We start from the raw sequence: 27,686 nt of genomic DNA on the forward strand, positions 1-27,686 counted from the left end.
TCCATCCCATATCCCCTCCCCCCAGTCTTAGGCAAACGCTAACCTCCTCTCTGCCTCTGTGGATTTGCCTGGACATTTCATGTTAATGGGGTTATACAATGTGTGCTCTTTCGTGACTTCCATCACTTAGTATAATGTCCTCCAGGTGTGTCCATACTGGAGCGGGTATCGGACTTCATTCCTGTCTGAGGCTGAGTAATAGTCTACGTACGTCAGACGACCTTTTACTTATCCATTCACCAACCGATAGCCAGGGGGTGTTGTTTCCACTTTGGGGCTATTGTGAAAAGCTGTGCTATGAGCATTCATGTTCAAGATTTTGCATCAACATATATTTTTAATTTCCTTACGAAGTGGTATTTTGATTTTCATTTCCCCTGATGTTGAGCGACTTTTCATGTGCTTCTTGGCCATTTGGATATCTGCTTTGGAGAAATATCTCTGGATCCTTTGCTCATTTTAGGTTCAGTTATTTGTCTTTTCATTATTAAGCTGCAAGAGTTTCTTATTCCGGATATAAGCGCCTCGTCAGATATATAATTTGCATATATTTCAACCTATCTCAAGTTACCATCTCACTTTCTTGATGGTGTCCTTTAAAGGGAAAGCGGTTTTCACTTTGATGAAGTCCAGTTTATGTATTTCTTCTTTGGTTGCTTGTGCGTTTGATGGTCTAAGGCAGTGGTCGGCAAACTCATTAGTCAACAGAGCCAAATATCAACAGTACAACGAAGGAAATTTCTTTTGAGAGCCAAATTTTTTAAACTTAAACTATATAGGTAGGTACATTGTTATTAACTTAATTAGGGTACTCCTAAACTGGCCTTTGCTAAAAACTCAAGGGGCCAAAGAGCCACATGTGGCTCGTGAGCCGCAGTTTGCCGACCACTGGTCTAAGGAGGCTTTGCCGGACCCAAGGTCACGATTGACTCCTGACTTTCTGCCAGCGGTTTTTGTAGTCTGAGCTCTCGCATTTAGGCGGGTGGCCTACCTCGAGATTGTTTCTGTGCGCGGCTGAGAGAGGAGCCCGCCTCCGTGGTCTGCAGGTGGATATCCGATTGTCCCAGCACCAGTTCGGGAACAGGCTCTTGGTTCCCTGTTGAAATGTCTTGGCATCCTTGCTGAGATGCAATGGACTGTGAATGTGAGGGTTTATTTCCGGACTCTCTGTTCTATTCCCTTGATCTGTATGTTCATCTTTATGCACTTCTGCTGCTTTCTAAAGCCATCTGGCCTCCTCCAGTCTGGCCCGGTCGCTCCCTTGCTGTGCGCCTGTGGCCTGAGGAGTCCCCCTGCAGCAGTCCCTCCAGCTCCCCCATTGCAAGAAGCTTGCCCGGGGGCTGGTGAGCGCTCCAAAAGGGAGACTACAGGCTGCGGAGAGGGGATGAGGGGGATGGACAGGCTGAGCCCACCTCCCCTCACCTCCTCTCCGCTGACTGGGGAAGCAGAGATGTCTATGGCTCCCCGTGGGATGGGGAGATCTGCGGGCTGAGAGTAGACCCTGTGCCCTCCCAGGCCTGGCGGTGCTCCCACAGGCCTGAGCGAAGTGGAAGAGACACAACTCTGAGTCTCTGAAGGGTGCCAGGGACAAAGGGGGCTTCCATCTGCAGACCGCCCTTCCAAGGAGCCTGCCTGAGCGCAGGACAGCTTGGGGGGTGCGAGTCTCCCAGGCAGAACCAGCGGTTACAGGCACACGTGGCCATCCACGGGGCAGGTTGGGTCCCTGGAGGGAGGTGGCTTGAATGAGAATCCCTGGGGGTCTGCAGGCAGGGTCGCTGGGAGGCAAGATTGAGAGCCACCACCAGCCGTCTTCAGAGCCCAGGACGCCTGCTGGGTGGGAAATGATCAGCTCCCTCCCCTGGCTGGGAGCCTGAGCACTTGAGCCTCCTGCTGGGCTCCAACTAATTACGTGAACTGGCCCCAGGCGACTGTAGTGGCCACAGGCTCCAGAGAGCCTGTCAGGAGGAGGAATGGGCGGGTTAGGATCCAGGAGCCCAGGGCACTGAGGGGCAGAGGGTCCAAGCGCTACCTCCCACCCGAGGAGCCCCTGGGTCCTGAGGACCAGGCCCCCTTACCCCACCCCACCCCCAGCAACAGGCTGGGCAGGCCCTCCTTCGAGCCCTCTTCCCTCCCCGCCCTCCTTCCCACCCACCCTGGGTGCTGGCAGCAGGTGCCCCGGCTCTCCCACGCTGGAAGGCGGGCCGTCGTGGCCACGTGAAGAATTGTCCCTCTACCCAGGAGGGTTGACTGGACACAGCACTTCCTTGGAGAGTTGAGGAGTAGTTCAGGGTCTGAACTTTGCATGCAGCCGTGAATTTCAAACCCCCGTTTGCAACGACTAGTAATAAAAGCGGCAAATGTTTATTGCACATTGACTATCCACCAGGCACAGTTCTATTTTGCACCTGTCAACACATTTAATTGTCATAACAGCCCTCTAAGGAAGTTCCTGCTGCCACCTTCCCTGTTTACAAGTGTGAGAACAGGGATGTTAACAAATGTGCCCAAGGGCACAGGTCAGGGTTCCAGCCCAGGCAGGGGGCCTCCAGGGCCTCTGGACCTGACCATTGCGCACGCTGGCAGGTTGTGTAAGGCCCTTGAGCCTCAGTTTCTCTATTTGCTAAGTGGGGGGTTACAGTCAACCCTCCCCTTTTGGGGCACGAGAGGTGAAGGCCTGTGTCCCCAGCTCTCCGTGAGCCCACGAAAAGGGTAGCTGTTCTTCCTTCCCGCCCGTTCTGCCCTAACCTTCACCCTGCCAAGGCCGGCTGGCCTCAGAATGGGTGCCAAGCTGCAGGGAGACCTCTAAGCCAGGCGGACCCCTCTGTCCTCCCACCCTGGCCATGGAGCAGCAGCCCTGAGTCCCACCCCACCTCCTCCACAGTCTTGCTGTGCCTCTTCCTCTCCAAGCCTCAGTTTCCTCATCTGGAAACTGGGGGGAATGAAGGTTCGTGCTTCGTAGAGCTGTTATAGAAGAGATGGTGCGAAGAAAGGCACGGGGCGGGGCGGGCCGTTAGAGAGAGACAGGAGCCAGCCCAGGGCTCGAGCAATAGAGGCGGAACATGCCAGGTGTTTCCAGACAGAAGCCAGAGGACATGGGGACCAATTGAAAAGATGGGAGCAGATGTGGAGGACATGGCTGGAGCTGGCAGGAGACAATCCCCCGAGAAGGTGCCAATGAAACTGATCTCACTCAGCAGAGGTGACTACTAAAGATGGGCCATTGGGTACCATCCTGAGGACCTCTGCAGGCCTCCCCTCACCAACCAGGGCTCCTGAGGGGCCAGCTAGCTGGGCAGAAGGGGCATGAGACAGATGGCTGGGCTGGGCTAGGCTGCCAGAGGGGGGCTGCGGTCCCGTGACTGAGGCCGGAGTGGCCAGGGTCTTCCCAATTGGACATTAGAGCATCTTCAGAGACTGGGCATGGCCGTGCTGAGTGCCTGGGCCTGGCCTGGCCAGGGACCTGGGAGCAGGCTGCCCACTCTGCCCACCTGCCTGCCCACAGGTCCCCAGCAAGCAGAGGTCACCGGCTGAGAGCCTGTTCAGAGAGGGGCCAGACAGATGGGTTGGGCGCTCAGAGGAACACTTTGGAGCTTACTGGGTCATCTACCAAGGACAGCCACTTCCCAGCTTCAGCCCCAAAGGCCCGAGCCTGCTAACTGCCTCCTGGACAGCTTCTAGAATCCTCCTTCCCTCCCTCTCTGAGCACGGCCCTGCAAAGTAGGAATGCCCTTGACTGATGCCCACTTTGTCCTCAGCAACAGGCCCACCGGTCCTCTCTGTGCTGCCTCACCAACAGTGGGCAAACTCCAGCCTGCTCGGAGAGGCCAGGGCGCAGGCCTGGCATCCCACAGCAGCGGGCGGGCTGGGATTTGAGTTCAGGTCCGCTGAGAGCCAGAGCCCTCGATTCTCCCCCTGCACGAGGCTGCCAGGAAGAGGGAGGGACACTGTCCCTGTCCAAGTGTGGGGCAATGTGGCAGCCAGATGGACCGTAGCCAGAGACAGGGATCCCCTCAACAGCTGGGAATATTTGGGCCGCACCATCAGCTGCTCCTCCCAGCATGATCGGCATGATCAGTAGCCCCATTTTACAGAAAAGAAAACTGGGTCTGCTAATAAAGAGAAGCCTGGAGTATGAACCTGAATGTTCTCTGGTTGCCACGCTCCCTCCATGGGAACCTGAGGCCCTGAGTTGGGGGTGCAGATAAGACTTCCATAGCACATGCGTACGTGGGCGTGATTTGGAACCTCTCTGACTCAAGACTGTGGCTGGAGGGAGCGGGCCGCTCATATAAGCAACAGGCACTGTTCCTGTGGCCACGGAGCGGACCAGCCTCTCTCTGAGGAAGACCATCTGATCACACTTGCAAGTTCTTGATTCCACCAGTATTTAGCAGCACCTACTGTGTGCCTACTATGGAGAAAGGACTGAGAGAGATTCCTTTGAATATGGGACAGCCAGGACACACGGTGATAGTGGTGAGTTTTGCAGTTACAGGGTGCCAACATTGCTCCAAGCATTTTAAATATATTCATTTAATCCTCACTCCTCTAGGAAGTACGTATTTCTATTTTCACAAGTGAGAAAACTGAGGCCCAGAGAGGTTGAGTCACTTGCCCAAGGTCACACAGCAAGTGAGGGGCAGAGCTGGTTTTTAAACCCAGACTGCCTGGCTAAAGAGCCCCTCTACAGCCCCTCGTGGAACGGCCCATCGTGCCCTGCTGAGCTGAGCTGTAGAGATTCATCTGCTCCCTGGAATTGTCTAGGCAGGTGTTGGCAGCCTCCAAGGCCCTCACCAGCTCCTGGACCTTCTGTGTCTCCCAGACCAGGACTCGCCTCCCGTTCGGGGGGCTGCCTCCCTCCACCTCCTTCCCACCCCTGCGGGCTGCAGTCTCCTGGCCCCACCAAGGCAGGCCTGCAGGTGCCTCGTTAAGCCTTGACAAGTGTTAGGTCAGTGCTATGCTTTATCCTCTCCGCCGCTGGGAGCTGGATTTAGTGTCTCCGGCAGAAGGTGAGCCTCCCCTCCCCAGGACGGGGCCCTTAATTGCAAGTGATATGTGGCTGTTGAAACGTCAGTGCCTCAGGCCCAGCGATTTCAGGAGCAGGCATGAGGCTGAGGCTATAGGTGTGAACAGAGCTGTGTCAGGAGCTGGGAGCAGGGACAGGGCGACCGTGTAAGGCAATGAGCCGGCCGGACCCTGGCAGTGTCTGTTGCTTGTAGACACTCCAGAGGGGAAGCAAGGAATCCCACTGCCTCACGTGCAAAAGGGGAAACTGAGACCAAGAGCACACTCCGAGTTGGCTTGGCCTGGGAGTTAGCAGTCCTGCTCTGCTGCCAGCAGTCGTGCACCCCTGGACTCAGTTTCCCCGTCTGTGCATGAGGAGGCAGCACTATGTCATTCCCTAAGAATGATAATCTTAATAACAAAAAGCTAGTTCCGATCAGGCATTCATCATGCGTCAGGCATGGTACTAAGTTCTTGGGGAGCCTTCTTGTATTTAATTCTCACAACAGTCGGTGGGAGAGTGAACGTGGTTGTGCCCATTTCACAGAGGAGGACACTGAGGCTCAGAGAGATGAAGCCACTTGGCCAAGATCACATGGTTAGTGAGTGACTGAATGGAGAGCCTCAGCTGCTCTCTCTGAACGCAGAGCCCGGGGATGCGCAGGATGTAAGACCAGTGTCTGCCCTGGAAGATGGGGAGATGGGGAGGGGCACAAGTTTCCAGAGTCCGGGGGAGGAAAACAAGGTGCTGAGTTGATGTTTGCAGGGGTCACGGGGGGGCGGGGGAGGAATTGCGGTGGATTTGCTCAATGTGTGTCCTCTGCACCCTGAGTCTGGGACCCACTGGGTCCCCAGGGATGCAGGGGGCAGGGAGGGGATGAGGGGTGGAGAGATTACTTCATCACCCTCTCGACTTACTGGTGGTCACTCTGGGGAGGGTTCCGTGGTGCTGGACTGGGGGATTCCTGTTTTTCTCCAGTTCTCAAGTCCACTGCTCTGTGTGGGGAGGGCAGGAGGGTTCAAGGTTAGAGAAGAGGGAGACCTCTTGATCAGCTGTGAGACCGCGGGTCTGCTCAGCAGAGGAGGGCCCAGCTCTCCCTGACAGGGTCACTATTCTGATGGGCTTGGGGAGTCGGCTGGGAGGGTGTGCCTCCCGCTGCCCTGAGCTGGGGCCCATCAGCAGCATGAGCCAGTGTCCCTGGCATGAGGAACTCCTCCCCGAAAAGCGCTTTCTCCACCCTCTCCTCGCCCCTGGAAATTGCTTTATGAGAAGTAAGCGGCAAGAAAGATTTACTTGCCCTCTGACTCGGAAATCAATCTTAAAAGGCTGACAGGACAGGAAACACTCTGGCCGCAGAGCCCTCTGGGAAATCTGCTGCTGGAAGGGAGGCTCTGAGCTGGGGGATGGGAGGCAGGGGTTGGGGCTCTGCTGTGAGGTCGGCAGGGGTGTCTCCTGCCATGCACTCCTCATGCGGGCCCCACATGAGACAGGCACTCTAGGGGCGAGGCCCAGAAAGCAAGCAAACTGCCCAAGGTTCACACCGCCTGTGAATAGAGGGGCAATGACCTTGGGGCCAGGTGTCAGGGGTAAGTCCTACTCTGAGCCCAGAACACCGAGGCCCGGTGTTTAGGGGGTTACCGTTCTGCTGGAAGGGACAGAAGTTTTCCAAGGTTGGGGGTGGCGAGGGTAGAGGGTGGGGTCCAGCCAGAGCCTTCAAGCTTTCTGGAGGGTTGGGCAGGGTACGTAGAGCAGCCCTGAACTTGAACTTGAGCAGGGAGCACTTGAACTGCGTGCCACTGCCACTTGCCAGGTCTTGAACATGCCTCTCCACTTGCTAGAGCCTCCCAGGCTTCTGCAGGCTTCCAGAAGCTTCTTTCATAAAACTACAAGCACAGCACCTGGTAAAATCACCCATGTGTGTAACATATTCCTCTGGGATCCATTGAAAACATCCCCCAAATAGCCAACCTTGCTGCTATTTAAAACGGATTCATGTCACACCCCATAGATTTCATCTCTGCGGAAATGGCACCCATCTGGGCCTGAACACACTTGCTCTATTGCCACATAAATGACAATGGCCAGCGAGGAAGGGTTGAGGCAGCCTCACGTGGTGGCCGCTGACAGGTAGCCTCTAGCCAGCAAACCCCAGGTGCAGGGTACATGCATATGGGACTGCCTAGGAGACCAATCAGAAAACTGGGAACATTGACAAACAGCCAATGAAGGCTGAGGAGAAAGCTGCCCTGCTGTGAGGGCGGGGCTTTGGGGATTTGAAGTCCTTTGACCCAATCAGTGCAGAGAGTCTCTGGAGAGCTCTGCCTATGCCCCCTTTAGAGAATCAGAGAGATCTGTCTTCCCTGAGCCTTACCCTCCCATCAGTAACAATTCCCACTACTGTTCACTGAGCACCTACTATAGGCCAAGTCCTTAGTTCACATAACTCCAGGGAGGCTTGCTGTCTCTAATATGGCGGTGAGCAGATGGCATCTTTCCAAAGTCAAGGTAGTGGTTCACACGCTGAACTTGCATTAGAAACTCCTGGAAGGCCTGTTAAACCCAGGTGGCTGGACCCCACCCTACCTTACCCAGAGGCTGAGGTTTCTGGTTCCGCGGGTCTGGAATGGGGCTCAAGAATTTGCATTCCTAACCAGCTCCGGAGGGAGGCTGATGCGGCTGGTCCGGGACCACACTTTGAGAACCACCAGATCAGAGTCTACAAAATAGGTCTAGAACACCGATCCAGATCCTCACAGAACCTGCGGCCTGGTCTCCCGGAAGAGTGAGTGTGTGCGTGTGTGTGTGTGTGTGCGCGCGCGCGTGTGTGTGTGTGTGTGTGTGTGTGTGTGAGTGCGCGCGTGTGTGCCCTGTGTGCAGGGTTTTATTTCTTCAGCAGTAACCTGAGTAGAGTCCCGCTCTGCCCAGCCTGACTGACTCCCTGCCTAGCACAGCATGCTGCCCCCCCCCCAACACCCGCCCTGCTCCCCCAGAGCAGTCAGCCAGAGCCTCGGTTGGGTTGTTAATTTTATCTTTCACCGCCGCCAAAGCACAACAGCTGGCAGGGGAGGGGCGAGGCAGGTGAGTGGGTGCTTGCAGCCAGCTCCCCGTGGAGTGGGAGGCAATGGATGGATCATGCCCGCAGCCACTGGGCTCCCTCGTGACCCCCCCCCTCCACTCAGAAAGGCCCCCATCTAGCACGGAGGGCCCTGGGCAGCCGCCACCCACACTGGCAATGACCTAGACCCCAGGTCCCTACCCCACCATTGCATCAGCACGAGGCTACCCACTGCTTTCGAGCTGGAGGGGGCGGTGGGCCCCGCTCAGCAGCTGCCACATAAAAGGGCCCGTTGCAGCCATATAAGCACAGACGCTGCGTTTATCTCTCTTGTCACTGATGGCGGCTCCATTTGGGGGCTTTTTGTCAGGTTTTTTTTCCCCTTGGCTGCTGTTATTACTCAGTTCAATATTTAATTTTCCCATAAACCAAAGAGTTGTGCTTTTTCTCTCTCTTTCTTGCTGGAGTCGCACCCCCACTGTGGGATCTGCCTCTTCCAGCTCCTGCCGGGAGACGGGGGCCTGGGCTAGAGGTTTCAGTCCTCCACACTGGGCAGGAACTGGAGGGCAGGACACCTGGGCCCCTCCCCTCAATGCCTCCACTTATTCACGTGACAAATAAAATACTTATTGAGTAAATTCTAGTGTGTCAGGCCTTGGGATTCGACCGTAGACAAAAAGAGTTTCTGCCCTCGTGCGGGATATCAGAGAAAAAGACAAATGTGCACACCAATGCATGAAGTAATTATACATTCTTTATGACTGCCTCGATGAAGAAATAGCAAAGTGCTGTGGCAGACGATAACAGGGACCCTGGCTTAGATTGTGGGGTGACACTTGAAAGATGAACAGGACCCAGCCATGCCAAAGGCTGAATGAAGGACTTCAGGCAGAGGAAGCAACAGATGCAAAGGCCCTGGGGTTGGAACAATCTTAGGATGTTCGTGGACCCGTCAAAGAATCTCATTGTGTTTGGAGCATGGTGGTGTGGGGAAGGTCAAGACAAGGCTAGATATGGGGGCAGGGCCCACAGCATGCAGGGTCTTGTGGGATTCCTTCCACACACAGGCTGCACACTTGCCTGTGCTGGGAAAATGGAAGAAGAAGGGAAACAAACGGGAATTGAAATAGAATCCCTGTGTGGCGGGCCTGCACTCGCTCTGAGGTTATTGGGGAAGGACAAAGCTCCAACCTTCAGGACCTAGGACAGATAGCACCTGTGAGTATGACAAGAGTAGGATGCTCCCAGGACCTGGAGGATAAGCCCTACATGAGTCTGGCAAAGTCCTGGAAGACTGCCTGGAGGAGGCAACACCTACATGCAGCTCTGAAGGATGTGGCAGAGTTGCTAGCAGCAGGCCTGGGATGTGCAGGGCACAGCGGAGGCGAGCAAGGTGAGGAAGGACGCTGGGCCGCGCAGTGTGGCTGGAGCAGGGAAGGCTTCCTGGACGAGGGGCTCTTGTGAGCAGCATCTTAAAGGCGCAGAGAGAGACCGGAAGAGAGGATGGGAGAGCGAAACTGAGGTGTGTGGGACCCGAAATAAAAAGTAGGGGGAAATGAACATAGGGAACATGGAGGCACATTTATATTCATGGACGCTTATATTAAGAGGGTGGTTTTCTTTTTTCTTCTTTGAAATATGGTGTAATGACTAGGAGCTGATTGAAAAGGAAGGCAGTCAATAGAGCAGGCATGCTGAGAGGAAAGAATGGATTTTTGCAAATAATATAATTTTGAACTTGTCTTTTCCCTTCCCCACCCCTCCTCCAAACCTAATTGATTACCACCCCATGATAAATGGCACTCAGAGCAGAAGTGCGCTAAGCACCACCATAAAGTGGTACCCAAGGAGCAGGGCGGATTATCCTTTCCTCCAGACAATGGCCGTTCCAGGGAGGGCCCGAAACTCCCCCAAACGTGCCTCTCAGCCAAGGGGTGGGTGTGGGCCATGGAAGCGGTGACATAAATAATCTCTTTGTGTTTGCGCAGCACTTTGCTGTCCTTACAGAGGCTTCTGTTCATTTTCTCATTTGCTTCTCCTCTCAGAAATCCCCGAAGATGGAAGGTCGGCGGGGTATGTTTTATTGAACCCATTTTGTAGTTGAGAAGACTGACACCTGGGGAAGGGCTCAGTTGATTTGCCCAAATTCTCCACGGGAGGTTGGTAGCAAAGCCTGGGCTGGAACCTTAGAGCCAGGCCCCTAGCGGGAGTGTGTGTGTTGGGGTGGGGGGGGGGCGCTCATGGTGGGAAGAGAATTTAACTCTAGTGGATACAGTTACACCCAGGCATGGGGCAGGCTGCTCGACCCAGGAATGCTAGGGTCTACGCGAGACCAGGTTTGCGTTTCCCAAACTGCAAAGGCCACGGGCTGATTCACAGAGCAGAGAGCCATCGCATTATCCCCAAAGTGAGTTATGATGACCCGTACAAATTTCCGCTTTCAGGAGAAAGGCAGGCGATATTTCAGCGTTAATTTCATAAACCTGATCGCCGGACCATTACCTCACTGTGTCTGTCTTAGCCAGGGAGTCTAAGACATCCACGCCTGCCTCCCGTGGTGGCCAAGGAACAGACACGCGGAGGCGAGCCGTGACACGCGGCTGGGTCTGTGGGATGCAAAGCCTGTTACCTTTCCTGAGACAAGATTAACTCAAAGACACTTGCAGCGGCAGTCTTCTGTGCTTAAGGCGAAGACAAAAATAAGCTGAGAAGGCCGCTGGCTTGACTCGGAGTCAGTGGATTCAGGGGAGTTTATGGCAGTGGCCTCTGTTTGACCATGATGATGGTGGACTTGTAGAATTGGGGGGTCGGGGGGGGGCTCTTCCTACTGCCCAGGACTGGGGTTCACAGTGTGAGGATGCACCCAGGTGTGGCAGGTAAATCCTGAAGTTCTGCCCATGTCCAGGTTCTTTATCCTCCCCCACCCCAAGCCACATATGCCGGCTCGGTGTCTCCTGACTGAGGAGGGTCATCTCAGGGGCACAGGGCCCACCCCAGGAGAGCCTGGTTCTAGCACAGACATCTCCGAAGATGCAGGCTCAGGCCCACAGGAACGAGGCACTCACAGTGGGGGTGGTGGACTCTGTCACAGAAGAGCTGGGCAGACATGAGCGAGCCGGGGGTCTTGGTTGGTGACTCTTTGCCATTCTCTGCCGCCCAGAGCGCCAGGCGGCTCTGCTTTATGCCGCTCATTCCAGAGCCCGGCTTGGAACTCGGGATTATTCTTGTGCAAGAAGTTGCCGGTGCCTGCAGCTGGCCATCTGCCTTTGACTGGACACAGCTCTGGGGCCAGGGGACCTATCCCAGGATGGGCATGTGAGGGGCTGCTCATTCTGACCTTGGTCAGAGATTGTAACAGGGATGGGATGGAGATGAGGATGGAGATGGGGTTGGGGTTGGGGTTGGGGAAGGGATGGAGACAGAAATAAGGATTGAGTTCGGGGTGAGGATAGAGATGGAGGTAGAGCTAGGGATGGGGAAGGGAATGGCAATGGAGATAGGACTGGAAAGGGGGAGGGGATGGAGGTGGAGAAAGAAATACGAGATGGGATGGAGGTGAGGATGGAGGTGGAGAAAGAAATAGAATATGGGATGGAGGTGAGGATGGAGGTGGGGATAGAGATGAGGATGGAGGTGGAGAAGGAAATAGAGAGGAGATGGGATGGAGGTGAGGATGGAGGTGGAGAAAGAAATAGGAGATGGGATGGAGGTGGAGAAGGAAATAGAGAGGAGATGGGATGGAGGTGAGGATGGAGGTGAGGATGGAGGTGGAGAAGGAAATAGAGAGGAGATGGGATGGAGGTGAGGATGGAGGTGGAGAAGGAAATAGAGAGGAGATGGGATGGAAGTGAGGATGGAGGTGGAGAAAGAAATAGGAGATGGGATGGAGGTGAGGATGGAGGTGAAGAAGGATATAGAGAGGAGATGGAGGTGAGGATGTCAGTGGATGGAGGTGGAGAAGGAAATAGAGAAGAGAAGGGATGGAGGTGAGGATGGAGGTGAGGATGGAGGTGGGGACGGGATATAGTTGGGAAGACTAAGAGTGAAGGAAGGCTGCAGAAGACAATCCTACAAAGCAGTGGGTTGTCGGGGAAAGAATGCTGTTCATAATCAAAGGAAGGGGAAGGCAGGAGGGAGGGGAGAGGCTGATAGTGATGTGGGGGAGCACCCATAAGCAGTCGGGGACCCCAGGTGTCAGCAGCCCCCTGACTGCCGGCCCTCAGAGCCCTGCCAGGCGAGATGCAGAGCGACATGTTTCTCGGCCACAGGGCCTGAGGAACGCGTTGACGGGTGGAGTGTGGGGAGCCCGGGCTGTCCGTGCTGATATGAGCAGCTCTGCTGTGTCATCGTCCATACAACTGAAATCTGTTATTGTCTTATGAGCTTGATTAACTGTACATATTGCTAACACCTGCTCAGAAATATAACGAGGGACGGGAACACGGCTCCCAATCAGGTTCTGTGTGGGTGGCGTGCGTGACTTGGGCACAGATCTCCAGAGTGGGGATGTGTGTGCACGCAGATGTGTGTGTGTGTGTGTGTGTGTGTGTGTGTGTGTGTGTGCGCGTGTGTGTGTTGGGGGAAGGGGGCGCACCAGTGCTGTGCAGAGAACCCTGGCCTGCATTTGTAACACCAGGGGGCCAGTCCAGGCTTTGCCACGGACTTACACTGTGACCACAGGCAGATGGCCCCCTCTCTCTGACCTCCGTTTGCTGGCCTGTAAATGGAAGGTCTGACCCAGTGCTGCACAATAGAAATATACACTGAGTGGCCAGATTATCATGATTTCTGAATGAATAATAATCTGTCCACTCAGTATACACACACACACACACACACACACACACACACACATATATATTAGAGGCCCGGTGCATGAATTCGTGCATGGGTGGGGTCCTGCCAGCGTGGCCAGGGGGAGGGGACATGGGCGGTTGGCCAGTCTCCCTGCTGGTCGAACTCCTGATTGAGGGGACAATTTGCATATTAGCCTTTTATTATATAGGATATACACTGAGTGGCCAGATTATTAGGGGTTCAGAGATCATAATAATCTGGCTACTCAGTGTAGTGCCAGCCACATGTGTGATTGTAGGTTTTCCAATAACCGTGCTGAGAAAAGCTATAAAGGTGAGATTATTTTTAGCAATATATTTACTAAGTTCAACATAGCCCAGATGTTATTTAAACAGGTACCCAGTATAAAATATTCATAACGTATTTAACATTCTTTTAAGACCGTCTTCAAAATTCCGTGCGTGTTTTACCCTTACAGCCCATATGAACTTGAAAAAGCCACAGTTGCGTGCTCAGAGCCACACGGGGTCGGTGATGACTATATGGAACGGGGCCAGGCCAGGGCATTCTCTGGTCTCCTCATCGAACTGAGGGTGCCCCAAAGTGGGAGACCAGGTTTGTTCTCCCAGCCGGTAGCAAGGAGCCCCTGAGAAAGGATGTCCGTAAATAATATTGCTAATAAACACAGCTGGCATGGGTGGGTACACTGTGAAAACACGCTCAGGCACCACTTCATGGAATCCTCACAGGTGCCCTATAATTTCATTCTGCGGGTAAGGAAATGGAGGTTCAGAGTGGTTAGGTAACATGCCAGGGCCACGCAGCCCGGGAGTGGTCCCCTGGTCTTTGAACCCTGGGTAGTGGGGTTTAGAGCTCACACTCTTAACCATTGCCCCAGACTACCTCCCTGCATTACAAATAACATGAGTTAACATTGCTGACCTGCCTGGCAGGCTTCCTGTGTGCCAGGCGTCTTGTCAGCATCATCTCAGGTACTCCTCAAAGCCATCCCAGCCCTGACCGGTTTGGCTCAGTGGATAGAGCGTCAGCCTGCAGACTCAAGGGTCGCAGGTTCGATTCCGGTCAAGGGCATGTACCTTGGTTGCGGGCACATACCCAGTGGGGAGTGTGCAGGAGGCAGCTGATCGATGTTTCTCTCTCATCGATGTTTCTAGCTCTCTATCCCTCTCCCTTCCTCTCTGTAAAAAATCAATAAAATATATATTTAAAAAAAAAAAAAGCCATCCCACCAGGAAGGTTCTAGGTGCCTGCTTCCTGTTTGCTCAGTGAAAGTGAGGAAGAACGAATGAGTGATTTTGAAGGTGCCCGCTGCCTAGCTCTGAACCTCTAGGAATCTTGGGGGGGTGGTGGGAGTGTACTTGCACCTCACATATGCCATCAGGAGCGTGCCAGAGCTCTGAGCCAGACTCTACTTGGCGTGGTCCCTTCATCTTTGGGGCAAACGAGCTAAGCAGAGCCACCCTCAGGAGCAGTTCTCAAGGGATCCGGCTTTAAGGCGTCCCTGGGAGTGGAGATGTGCTGGTGGATGCGTGTTCCCGGCAGCTGACATGCGTACTTGGGGCTCGGGTGCCCATGGGTCTGAGCTCCTTCCTTCTAGGTCTGGTAGCACAGCTTCATGTCCGCGTTCAGGCTCTGGAGCTGGGGGGGGGGGCCCTTGGGTTCAAATCCTGACTCCGTGAACCCAGGCAAGTTGCTTCACCTCTTACGTTTTCTCATCTGTAAATGGGAATACATACCCTCACCTCCTAGACCTAGTGGTCGGCAAACTACGGCTCGCGAGCCACATGCGGCTCTTTGGCCCCTTGAGTGTGGCTCTTCCACAAAATACCACGGCCTGGGCGAGTCTGTTTTGAAGAAGTGGCGTTAGAAGAAGTTTACGTTTAAAAAATTTGGCTCTCAAAAGAAATTTCAGTCGTGGTCCTGTTGATATTTGGCTCTGTTGACTGATGAGTTTGCCGACCACTGGCCTAGACTAATGGTGAGGATTAAATGAATGAACACAGGCAAGGGCTTGGAAGGGCTTCTGGCTCATAAGCGTGAGCCGCCGCTGGCGCTTGCTGTGGGATCCAGGTTTTCAGGGTAGTTCTAGAAACATTAGATTGCGGAATCTGCGACTTCTGGGTAATTGAAGTGTTCGGATGTATTCCTCCCCCTCGGAGTTCCTACCCACTTACCATCTGCTTCATCCCATCTTACACTTAATTACAATTCTCCGCCTATTGTTCTCCCATTGTCTCCCGTTTCTCTCTCCCCCCGCTGACAGCACGCGGGGGCTGCCCGCATGAATGAATGGCTCATACCTGGCTCCGTTTCCCCAGACCTTAAAATAGAGTTGCCAGGCAGCTGTCGCCCCCGCCAGCCGGTGCGCTCCTCGCCCCGGTGTCTGCCCCATCGCTGGGCGCCCGCCGCCAGCACCTGGCACCGTGCCCGGCACCTAGTAGGTGTCGGGAAATGTTTGTCGAATTTAATTAAACTTAACTGGGGTGAGAACCCCCTGCCGGAAGGAACGGCCCGCACCTCTTCATTTCCTCTGCTCCCCCCGCTGCTCAGGACCGAGGCCGGATGAGCCAGAATGACAGGCTTTCCCGAGCGAAGTCCTCCGAGTGTGGCTTTGGGGCTGATGGCAAGGATTTGGGGAAGTAACAGGAGGAATCTCAGGACAGGGAACCCTGCCACGGGCTGTCAGCCCTGTTTTATCGATTAGCTGGTTCTTCGAATCCGGCTGCTGAGGATGATTCCCATTTCACAAACTGGGGAACGGAGGCACACAGGTGTCTTTTGTTTTGTGTTTTTTTTAAATATATTTTTATTGATTTCAGAGAGGAAGGGAGAGGGAGAGAGATAGAAACATCAGTGATGAGAGAGAACCATTGATCAGCTGCCTCCTGCACACCCCCCTCTGGGGATCAAGCCCACAATCTGGGCATGTGCCCTGACCAGGAATTGAACTGTGACCTCCAGGGTCATAGGGCCGCACTCAACCATGGAGCCACGCCGAGAGGGCCTGAGGCTCACTTGCCCAAGAACATGGAGTTGGTTTTGGTACTTGCCCAAGGACATGGAGGTGATGCTGGCCTGGCTGGGACTTGGACCCAGGTGTACCCAATGGCTCCATATGCACTCGTCCCAACCCCCACAGCGCCTGGAGCCCTGGCTTTGGCAAAGCGGCCGGTGGCAGCTGGTGAGGAGAGCTGGTGGGAGGCAGGACAAAGCACAACCAGCCGGCCCCCAGAATAAAGCCTCCCGGTGCCTGTCAGTCAGCCACTTCTTCCCACTGCCCTCGCCGTGGGCGAAGCTCCCTCTCTGGCCTAAATTCTGCTTCCAGTCTCTTCACAATGCAACTCAGATCACGTCGCTGCTCTTGTCTAAAACCTTCAGTGGCTCCCTACTGCTCTCAGAACCAAGAAGAGCAGCTCGGGCCCAGGGGGGCTGCTCTAAACCCCCTCTCCGGCGGCTGGGGCAGGGAGGGAACACACAAGCAAGGAAGCCCTGCTCTGTGGCTGTGGCTGAGCTCCATGGGGCAGAGATGCCCTCGGTGACCCATTTCAAGCTAGCCGCCGTTTAACCACCGGCTTACAGAACTCCTGAAAATGCCCCAGCGGGCTCTCCTGCGGCTGTGAGAACCTGAGCCAAGGAGTGTGACCCACCACCAGCCGCCCTGGTCAGTGCCCAGCACATGCCCCCCGTCCCGGCACGTTCCCCTGGCTCCCTGAGCTGCCATCACAGCGGCCTGCCTCCCACCCCTCCTGCTGCCCCCACCCCACCACCAACCGGCCCCAGGCTTCTGCACATGCTGTTCCCGCCAGCTGGCGTGCTTGTCCCGCACATGTTGCTTCCTCAGGTCACAACGCAGCGTCACTCCCTCAGGCTTGGGCAGTGCCCTTTACGCTCTGTTCACCTCCCGGGGCCTGGTGCACTTACCTTAACTAGGTGACCTCTTGATTCGGGCTCTTATCCGGGCTGTGAGCCCCGTGGGGCAGGGCCTCTCCATACCCCAGCAGGGGCAACATTCTCACTGCGGTTGATGACAGTGGCACCCTCTGGTTGGGCAACATTTGCCCCCAGCCCTGCCCAGCACTCCACATGGGGCCTGGCCCATGTTAGGTAAGCGGTGGATTCTTCCGGAACCTCCCAGCTAAGCCTTCTTCTTTTTGTGCTTCCCTCTTGGTAGCTCCTCCTACCTCCATCGAAGTGGTGGCTGCGGACACGCCAGCCCCCTTCAACCGCTACCAGGCCCAGAACTTCACGCTGGTCTGCATCGTGTCCGGAGGGAAGCCGGCGCCCATGGTGAGTAGCCCTGGGACCACCCACCCTTCCCTGGCCTGTTCAGCTGCGTAATGACGGAGAGAGGGCGAGGCCTGCAAAGTTAACTCCGCCGCATCTGCCTTGGTCTGACCCTGTCCACTCCGCCGACCGCCTCTCCTGCTCCCAGTCTCTCAGCACGGGGAACCCCACTTCTGCTAGACCCTGGGATCCTTGAACTACACAGTGGGAGCAGTTTTTAGGGGATCCCAGCATCGTGCTCACAACAGTTATTGAGCAGGATGCAGACACATGAGGCCCAGAGAGGGGAAGGGACAGCTCAGTCACCCATGATGTTCATGTCAGAGCTGGGATTCCAGCTCCTGTCCTCCAGCCTCAGTGTGGAGGGTGGGAGGATGGAGAAAGGAGGAAGGATGGAGGAGGGAGAGGGAGGCAGGAGGGAGGAAGGAGGGAAGGTAAGAGAAGGAGTCCCTGTGTGAGCCAGCTTCCTCCTGCAGCCACCCTAACTGCGCCGAGGGCTCGGCCCAGCACCAGAGCTGTTGGCACGCTGGTGCAGGGGCAGGGATGAGGGAGCCACCACTGAGAGCTGGCTCCAGCCGGCCTGCCACACGCGCTGAATAACCCTAAAGCAGGAGGATCTCCCCTCCGCCGCTCATTTCTGCAAGGAGCTTAGAGGCTGGGCACTGTGCACATGTTTCAGCGTTTTAAGGAGCAGTAGGACCGTTCAGTCTGAATGAAGTACACAAAAGCTCCGTGTATAAAACATTTAACAGTGAGGGGGCTCGCGGCCTGTACCGGTCCCTGAAGCACCCTGGCCCTTAGGGCTCCACGCAGCCACCCTGAACCTGCGGGCTGCGTGACCCCAAGGCCCCTCCAGTGTGGACGTAGTGGAGGACTTCAGGTCTTAACCCTGAGAGTTTCTTACATCACTGGGATCAGTGAGGGGTGGTAGGAAGGGTTAGAGTTCAAGGTGGGAGGCTAGGCATTCCAGACCCTGACTGTCTCACAGGCATCGTCCAGTGGGGTGACCAGGGGGTTCAGGCCAGCCTCACCCAGCTGCCCAGGACAGGGCAGTAAACAGGTGCGGAAAGACCCAAGACAGTGGGCAGGTGCACGCAGGCCCAGGTGGAGCATTAGGCAGGTGCACACAGGCCCAGGTGGAGCATTAGGCAGGTGCACGCAGGCCCAGGTGGGGCGGTAGGCAGGTGCACACAGGCCCAGGTGGGGCAGTGGGCAGGTGCACGCAGGCCCAGGTGGGGCGGTAGGCAGGTGCACACAGGCCCAGGTGGGGCAGTGGGCAGGTGCACACAGGCCCAGATGGGGCAGTAAATAGGTAGGCAGAGATGAGCCTTTGGTGAGGCCCATTGCTCTCCACTCACACCTGTACTCCCGAGGGGACAGCTAAGTAGGCACCTTCAAAGCCAGCACTGGTGGGAGCAGGGCATGGCCCCAAGTTTCCCCTGTGGAGCCCATAAAGAGGCCTGGCCTCCCTAAAATCAAGCAAGTTGGTCTTTTTCTCCAAAGAAAACCTCGTTTTTCCAAAGGGCCGAAAGGAAGTTTCCTCACGGCACTGCGGCTGTGGGAACACCCCTCCCCCGGCCTGCCTGCTCCTGCCGTTTAAGACACAGCACTAAAACATTCCAATATATATAGTAAAAAACATATACACACATATTCCTCATCTTACGTTTGCCTGGAAGGTCAGAATCTGAAAGCATTCTTTGATATAAATAACAAATGTGCTTCTGAAGCACTTTTCAAAAAACGAAAGAGAGAAAAAACCCAAATCAGCCCATTATGTGCATAGGAGATTCTTCCTTGGCGCTATAAACTCTGACAGATTCTCTGCGCGGCACATTCCGCTTCCTCCCCCGCCTCCTGTCTCTCCTCAGGCATCCTCCTCCTCCTCCCCTCACCCTCCTCCCTCCCTCCACCCTCCTCCTCTTCCCCCCTCACCTGCACCAGCATCCTGAAAGCTGCTTCCGTCCCTCCGCTCTCCCTGTCTCCCATCTATTTATTTATCTGATTTATTAAAAATACACCCAATCCCCACGGGCCTCTGGGCACCTGTACCAAAATAAAAAGACAGCAAATTAAATTAAATGCCGCCTCTCAAAACTTAAATTCCTCGCTAGCAGAAAAAGCAAGAAGATGGCCCCTTTCGCCTCCTCCCCCGCACCGAGCTCCCTCCCCCGCCTCCCCCCACACACACACACCTGCTCTCTGCCTCCTCTCCAAAACCTGCAGAGGGACCACACGCACAGACATCCTTTCCTCATTCTTCCCTCGTCTCATTTCATCTCAGCACCCTCCACCTGCTCTCCCATCCTCTTGCTCTCCCCAGGTGGGCACAGACCACCACTTGGTGGCTGCCCGGCTGTCCAGGGCCCTTCTGTCCGCTCACTGTTTCCAGGCATCCCACACCCCATGAAGTAGGGAAACTGTGGCTGGGAAGTGCTAAGGATGGGCACAGCCTCTGCCCCCTGGACCGGCCTGGCCTCCTGAACCAGCCGGCCCCGTCTCGGGTGCTGGAGGGAAACGAACAAGGAGGTCCATCGGGAAGGCCACCAGGCAGAGGAGGCTCCAGAAGGACCGGCCTCCTGCGACCATACCCTCTGAGAGCCCCGTGGGAGGCCGAGGTCATCGGCACAAAACCTCTTCCGGTGCCTTCCTTGTCATTTCAGGTTTATTTCAAAAGAGATGGGGAACCCATCGACGCGGTGCCGCTGGCAGGGCCGCCGGCCGCGAGCTCTGGGCCCCTCCAGGACAGCAGGCCCTTCCGCAGCCTCCTGCACCGAGACCTGGATGACACCAAGGTGCAGAGGTCACTGTCCCTGATGGACACTGAGAACCGGGGTGGGCGTCCCTACACGGAGCGCCCCTCCCTCGGCCTGACCCCAGACCCCAGCATCCTCCTCCAGCCGACCACCGAGAACATCCCAGAGACGGTGGTGAGCCGCGAGTTCCCCCGCTGGGTCCACAGCTCCGAGCCTGTCTACTTCCTGCGCCACAGCCACACCCCGGGCAGCGACGGCACCGTGGAGGTGCGTGCCCTGCTCACCTGGACACTCAACCCGCAGATCGACAACGAAGCCCTCTTCAGCTGTGAGGTCAAGCACCCGGCGCTGTCGATGCCCATGCAGGCAGAGGTCATGCTGGGTAAGTGAGGTGTGGGGTGCCCTTCTGCAGGCCCCCTGGAAACTGGGGGTGGAGAAGCCTTGGCGTAGGGCCCTGGGCTGCTGGCCGTCATGGAGTCAGGGAGGAGGTGGAGCAAACCGCACTCAGGGTCAGGCACGGAGGTCAAAGTCTGAGTTCGCAAGGAGCTCTGCTGAGCTGGATAGGAGAGCATGGGAGATCCAGGGGGCCAGCGGAGTTCGCTGGGTAAGGTCAGGACACGAGAGGTCACGGGAGTTTGGTCCATCGGGATCCAGAATATGCATCAGTGTTAGAAAGCATGGAAGGCCTTTGCCCTGGACGGTGTGGCTTAGTTGGTTGAGCATCATCCCTTGCACCGAAAGGTCGCCGGTTTGATTCCCAGTCAGGGCAGGTGCCCTGATTGCCAGTTCAGTCCCCGGTGGGAGTTTGTGCAAGAGGCGACCGATTCATATTGATGTTTCTCTCTCACCTCGATCTCTCTCTCTCTCTCTCTCTCTCTCTCTCTCTCTCCCTCTAAAATCAATAAAAACATTTTTTAAAAACCATGGAAGGTTTTCAAGGTTGAAATGGACCGTGGGAAGCATAGGGAGGCTTGCTGGGTGAGGGAAGAACACAGGCTGGGACTTCCCAGGGACAGTTGCTGAGTCGGGTCACAGGAAGGTCAGGGAGGGTTTTTCCATCACAGCTGGGAACACGGGAGGCGACCGAGGTTTTCTGCATGAAATGAAAGACCCATTCGCTCAGGGGTCAGAGGTTTTCTGCATGGAATGGGAGGCCCATTCATGACCTCAGGGGCAGTTACTAGGTAAGGGTTGTTGACATGGCAGGCCGGAGGCCGAGGGGCGGGGGGGGATCAGGGTCCCTCTCTTTGGGGGCCAGTGTGCCATGCCCAAGGCTAAAGGGAGGAGATGGGCCTTTAGAAAACAGGGCCCCGAGGAATCTGACCTAGAAGGGTAAGGTGTCTGCCTTGACCTCAGGGTTCAGGCCTCTCCTGGACATGGGCGCCCTTCCCCGCCCTCTGCTGGCCGCAGCCCGACAGTGCTGCCCCAGCAGGACAGAGAGAGCAGACAGAATACCCAGGGTCGCACTGCCTGCCCCTTGCAGCATTCCCACCTGCGGACCGACTGCAGAGTGTGAATAAAGAAGGCGGAAAGTGACTTGAGCCCCCTAAGCCAGTGGTCGGCAAACTCATTAGTCAACAGAGCCAAATATCAACAGTACAACGATTGAAATTTCTTTTGAGAGCCAAATTTTTTAAACTTAAACTTCTTCTAACGCCACTTCTTCAAAATAGACTCCCAGTGGAGTCTTCCCAGGCCGTGGTATTTTGTGGAAGAGCCACACTCAAGGGGCCAAAGAGTCGCATGTGGCTCGCGAGCCGCAGTTTGCTGACCACTGCCCTAAGCTTGCATCTCCTTGGGACAATCTCCGAAAGGTCGTGAAGTTCAATGAGATCATGCACATAAGGAGTGAGCATAGTGCCCGGTGCTGCACGTGTCCCTGGCAGATCTCGGCCCTCAGACCTTTACCTCCTGATTTTCCTAACATCCAGGGTGGGGGTGGACACTGGCAGTTATCACTGTCCCCATTTGCATGGGGGGGATGCCAGGTGGTGTGACTGGGCCAAGGCACACAGAATAGGGCAGAACTGGCTCTCCGCCTCCCGGGCCAGGACCCCCCCCCCCCCCCGCCCCTCGCTCCCGTGGATACAGACTCAGAAACCAACCGCAGGCCTTCCCCACCCTTCCCGCCTCGAAGCAGGGAAGCAGGCCCAGCTCTTCCCAATGAGGCTCCGTCCGCCCCCTGGGGCACCGCAGATGTCTTGCTTGTGATTTAATTAACAGTCCTTTGGTCTCCTTCTCAGAGAATGAAGTTGGCAGGGCCTGGGAGACCACCCACATCGCCAGCTGCTCTGATTTCGCTTGGAGCATCTGAGTGGGAAGGAGAGGCTAGGCGAGCAGGCCAGGGCAGAGGGGGGAGATCCCAGGCCAGCCCGGACCCGGGACAGAGCTTTCTCCTCCAACACCTCTGTGAGGTGTTCACAGAGAGTGGCCCAGGCCTGGCACTCTGGTCAGAACACTGGCCCAGGAAGCTACTGAATCTGTTCCCAGCTCCCACCCTCCTGACCCCCTGACCCTCTGCCTCAGTGCCACCCCCCGGCTGTTCCCTCTGCCTGGAACCCTCCTCAGGACCTTCCTGTCCCAGATGAAATGCCACCTCCTTGGAAGAGACATGACCACTACCCACCCTTAGCCGGATTCTGTGCATAACGCTACCTCCCTGGGAGTTTCTTGTCTGTACTTGTTTGCAACTAAATCGCAAGCTCAAGTCAGCAGGCCCTTGGTTTGTTCACCGCTGTGCCTAGCCCTGCCCCACAGCCTGGCACAGGGTTGGCTCAATAATTACTTGTTAAAAGAGTGAGTGAGTGAGTGAGTGAGTGAGTGAGTGAATGACTCCGGGCAGAGTCCTGGCCAGAAAGTGAGGAAATGTGGAAAGCTGGCTCCATGTGACCCCTTTGTTACCCATGGGCCTCGGCTTCCCCATCTGAAACCTGAGGGGATAGACCAGTGGTCGGCAAACTCATTAGTCAGCAGAGCCAAATATCAACAGGACAACGATTAAAATTTCTTTTGAGAGCCAAATTTTTTAAACTTAAACTTCTTCTACGGCCACTTCTTCAAAATAGACTCGCCCAGGCCGTGGTATTTTGTGGAAGAGCCACACTCAAGGGGCCAAAGAGCCGCATGTGGCTCGCGAGCCGCAGTTTGCCAGCCACTGGGATAGACCCAGTGATCCCAGTGGCTCGTCCATCCTGATGTTGCCTGTCCACAGGACAGCAGTGCCCTGGGGCACCTGTCTCCCATGCTCAGCGGTGCAAGGGGGCTTTGGAGAAGTGACACAAGGGCGTAAGGAAGAGGGGCAGGGAGGACCGAGACCCAGGATCCCCCACACCTTGCCCACTGGGGCAGAGACCGTGTTCTGGGCACCGTTGGATCCCCAGCTCCCAGCCAGGGTCGGACTCATCGCAGGGGCTTGGGAATGTGTGTGAATGAACGCAGGCAGGCTTGAACGGATGAATGAATGAATGATGAGCATCCTGGAACTGGACTAGAACTGGACTGGCACCTTCTCCTCCATTTCCCTGCCCCGTCTCCCCACAACGCCCCCCCCCCACCCACACACACCTCTGACCTGGCCTTCCTCTCCCTACAGTTGCCCCTAAAGGACCCAAAATCGTGATGACGCCCAGCAGAGCCCGAGTCGGGGACACAGTGAGGATTCTGGTCCATGGATTCCAGGTCGGCCTCTCTCTGAGCCCCTGGGAGGGTGTGGGAGGTGGGAGCGGCCCCAGCCAGGCCCTGGGCTCCCTGGCAGCAGGCTCTGAGACCCTCCCCTCCACCTCCAGCCCTGCCGGTGGGCCTCAGTCTGCTAATCTGTCTGCTAATTCGATGAGAAAGGGCAAGAGGTTCCTGTGTTTTTGCTTACCCATCTAGAGCCCGGGGTAGACATCCCTCATGGACTTGACCTTCTTTCCAGCCCTAAGTCCTTCTCTGCCTGGTGTTGCGGGAAGCCCCTCTGAACCCACCCGATAAGCATGTGTCCCCAGGCCTGGCCGGGCCGTGGCTCTGGCAGAATGGCTTCTCCTGTGACCAGACTTTCCCCTGCTCTGGCCAACAGAACGAGGTCTTCCCAGAGCCCCTGTTCACATGGACGCGGGTCGGGAGCCGCCTCCTGGACGGCAGCACCGAGTTCGACGGGAGGGAGCTGGTGCTGGAGCGGGTTCCCGCCGAGCTCAACGGCTCCATGTACCGCTGCACAGCCCAGAACCCACTGGGCTCCACCGACACGCACACCCGGCTCATCGTGTTTGGTACGCTGCGCCCACCTGGGGACCGGGAGGACCACCCAGGCTCTGGCTGACACTGTCCCGAGGAGGAGGGCACAGGAAGGGCCGGAGAGGGTGCCCCACAGGGAGGCACTGGGGTTCAGCAGTTACAACCAGAGATCTGTGGGTTCAAACCCCAGGTCCATCACTTGGCAGCTGGGCAATCTTGGGCAGATGACGTAACCCTCCTCAGCTTCTCCATCTGTACAATGGGCTGCCACCTCCAGCCCGCAGGGCTGTGTCTGCACCAGGACAGCGCGTGAAACCACACCGCAGGTGTGGGATAGAGGGGCGCTCCTTTACTGCGCTCCGAAGCCATACACTCGCTCGTTCTCTTTCTGTTCCTTCCCACAGAAAACCCAAATATTCCAAGAGGAACGGAGGACTCCAATGGTAAGTCTCCACTCAGAGCTCCTTGCTGGAAAGTGTGATGTTCAAGGCTGGAAGCTCTGGTCCCCAAACCTCCCATTGCCCACCCCTCCTCCCCCCCTACTCCCTCACCCTGCCCCCCCACACCCGCTCGGCCTTGACAGGAGACTGGCCTCTAGTTCACAGAATCTGGTCAGATGGTCAGGAGTGGGCACTGAAGCAATAAAGGGGTGTTGGCACCCCAAAGTAGCGGCAGGGATTTCCAGCGACTAAGTGTGTCCCCAGCACCATCCACAGCAAGCGACTCTAGTTTTTTTTAAATCCTCACCAGAGGGTATTTTTCCCATTGATTCTCTAGAGAGAGAGGAAGGGAGGGAGAAGATGGGGGGAGAGAGAGAGAGAGATACATTACCATGAGAGAGGCACATCGATTGTTTGCCTCCTGCTCACGCCCCGACCTGGGATCAAACCTGCAACTGAGGTACATGCCCTTGGCCAGGAATCGAAACAGTGACCCTTCCGTCCACTGGCTGACACTCTAACCATTGAGCAAACTGGCCAGGGCAGCGACTCCAGTGTTTTTAACTCAGAGAACTCAACTTCCTGATCCCAAGGACACATGTCCAGCATTGACAATGGGCTGTGTCTGGGACGCGGGACCACTCCGTAGGGTAGTTGGGAGCACAGACAGCTGGCTCTGCTGGGGCCCTTCAGACTGCCCTCCCCAGGATTCCCCCAATCTGGGCACCACCCCAAGGGACCCAGGCACTGCTCCCAGGCCACCAGCCCTCCTCTCCCCACACTGGGCCCATCTCACAATTCAGAATGGGGCCCCCAGTCCTGGTCCCCACTGGAGGGTCCTGATGGCCACCAGGGAGCCTGACCTCAGCCCAGCAGGCCCAGGGCAATGAGGGGGTCACCTCAGGTGGGACATGTGGCCGAGCTGGAATCGGATGCAGCGCCTCCTGATGCTGAAGTCCAGACTCTGCTGGGCCCTGTGAGGCTCCGCCGTTCCCAGGCTCCATCAGCAAGTGCCGCGGTGGGGCTGGGGCTCTGACCTGCTCCCTGCGCCCGGCACAGGTTCCGCCTCTGGCCCTGCTGGTGTCCGGCTCATCCTGGTGCTCGCCCTGACAGTGGTCCTGGAGCTGACGTGAAGGCTCAGCCCGGCTCCCGCCACTCCGCCCGGCACTGACATCTCTGCGATCGCTTTTCATTTCTTTTCTAAACTATTTCCAGTCTTGTTCTTAGTCTCTTTCTGTCTGTGTCTTGGCTTCTTCAGTCGGTTTAATTAAAACAAACAGAACGATTTTCCCCACCTGGGTCTGTGGCTCTGTGTTCTTCATTTGTTCTATCACGGCAACTGGGTGCCTCCTGGCCTCCAGCATCGGGACAGGCACTGGGGTGGAGGGAGGTGAAGAAGGAGACGGAGCATGCTCCTCCCTGGATGAGGGGTGGAGAGGCAGCTCAGTCTCATGCATATCCTAACAGGGTCTTCCTGCCTCCAGAACTACAAGAAATAAATTCCTTTTGTTTCGAAGCCACCAAGTCTGTGGTATGTTGGAATAGCAGCCCAAACGAACTAAGACACAGAAAATAAATACATCCTAACAGCCAGGTGTGGGGAGTAGCCAAAGACGTTCAGGAAATTAAAGGTTCCTCAAGGCCAAGTGTAATGGTCAGCTATTGCCACAATAATGCTGCATAACAAACCAACCCACATCTCAGTGGCCTGCAACAACAAGCATCTATGATTATGTTCCTGTTCAGGATGAAGTGGTAAAGCTGATCCAGTCTGGGCTCAGTGGGCACCTCTGCTTCAGGTGACAAGTAGAATATTCCAAATTCCTGTTGTTCCTAAATTCCTGGCTAGCCTCCAGGCTGTGGGTTGGGCTCCGGTCTCCTCCAAAGGTATTTGCTCTGGAGCTCAGGCTAAAGGTGAAGTGGCTCTCTGACGTTTGGCCATTCAATGGTAGATCGCCAAAGCTGGAGAAATAAACCAAACTATGCAGCCACATGAAAGCATCTGCCCGTCATGTCCATGACCACTCCTTTAGCCAAAGCAAGTCACATGGCCAAGGCCAACGTCAGTCAATCAAGGTCACATGTAAGTCAGGGGCAGAGGTTCCGGAACTTTCTAATCAACTAGAAGAGTCCCCATGCCACTCAGTGATTAGCTCTGGGGGCAAGAATGCGTCATTGGCAGGGCTGGGTTGGCCTCTCGGAGCTGTGGCCGAGACTTGAGAGTCACCAAGGAGAACCCGTGGCACACTGTACTAATGTCTGGAAGGGAGAGGCTAGCCTGCAGGAACACATCAACCCCAGAGTCCTACTGCATTCGCACAAGGAAAAGTTATCTGTGGCTATGAAAAGCCCAAGGCAGATTGGACAGTCCTCTTTCACTTTGTGGCTACACCAGCTGGAACATGTGGCTTCTAGAATCTTCTCCAGGGCAGAGGAAAAGGGGGCTACAGGGTCAGTGCAGTGTGCAGAATAACAGTTCCCCAAAAAGATGTCCATGTCTTAATCCCCAGAATCTGTGAGCATGTTACATTACAGGGCAAAATCGATTTTGCTGATGTGATTCATTTCAGGGTTTTGAGATGGGGAGATTGCTCTGGGTCATCCAATTGAGCCCAGTGTCATCACAGGGGCCTTATAAGAGGGCAGAGAGAAGGCACAACAGATTGACAGGGCTGATGCAAGGAGGGGGCTGCGAGCCGGGCAGGCAGGCCGCCTCTAGAAGCTGACAGAGGCAGGGAAATGAGTCTCCCCTGGAGCCACCAGGAGGAACTGGCCCTGCCAACACTTTGCACCATAGATTCTTTCCAGACTTCTCACCTCCAGGACTCCAAGGAAATAGATTTGCATTGTTTCCAATCACTGAGCTTGTGGTAATTCCTTACAGCAGCAATAGGAAACTCATAAAATGACAGGATATTTTTAAGCGCCAAGCCTAATGGTGACATAGATCACCTCTGCCTGCATCCCATGATCAGAGTAGTCACATGGCCCCAATCTAGCTGCAAAGGAGGCTGGAAAATGCAGTCTTCCTGTGTACAGGGTGAGCACAGTGCATTGGGTCTGCCATGGAGAGGCACAGGCAAGAGGAGCCAGAGGGGCGGGGGTGGGGGTTG

General features: G+C 55.8%; 1 protein-coding gene across 1 annotated transcript in view; it reads left to right on the top strand.

Annotated features, from left to right (window-relative positions):
• The window catches only part of IGSF21 (immunoglobin superfamily member 21), a 204,871-nt gene extending 179,040 nt beyond the window's left edge, over window positions 1-25,831 (top strand). The window contains exons 5-10 of the mRNA XM_054721014.1: window positions 17,050-17,165; window positions 19,826-20,300; window positions 23,511-23,596; window positions 23,976-24,168; window positions 24,538-24,576; window positions 25,633-25,831. Of these exons, the coding sequence (XP_054576989.1) occupies window positions 17,050-17,165; window positions 19,826-20,300; window positions 23,511-23,596; window positions 23,976-24,168; window positions 24,538-24,576; window positions 25,633-25,706 (983 nt within the window). The 3' untranslated portion in view covers window positions 25,707-25,831. The remainder of the gene's footprint in view (window positions 1-17,049; window positions 17,166-19,825; window positions 20,301-23,510; window positions 23,597-23,975; window positions 24,169-24,537; window positions 24,577-25,632) is intronic.
• Window positions 25,832-27,686: the final 1,855 nt, after the last annotated feature.

Source organism: Eptesicus fuscus, chromosome 9 (genome assembly GCF_027574615.1).
Source record: "Eptesicus fuscus isolate TK198812 chromosome 9, DD_ASM_mEF_20220401, whole genome shotgun sequence".
Taxonomy (NCBI): domain Eukaryota; kingdom Metazoa; phylum Chordata; class Mammalia; order Chiroptera; family Vespertilionidae; genus Eptesicus; species Eptesicus fuscus.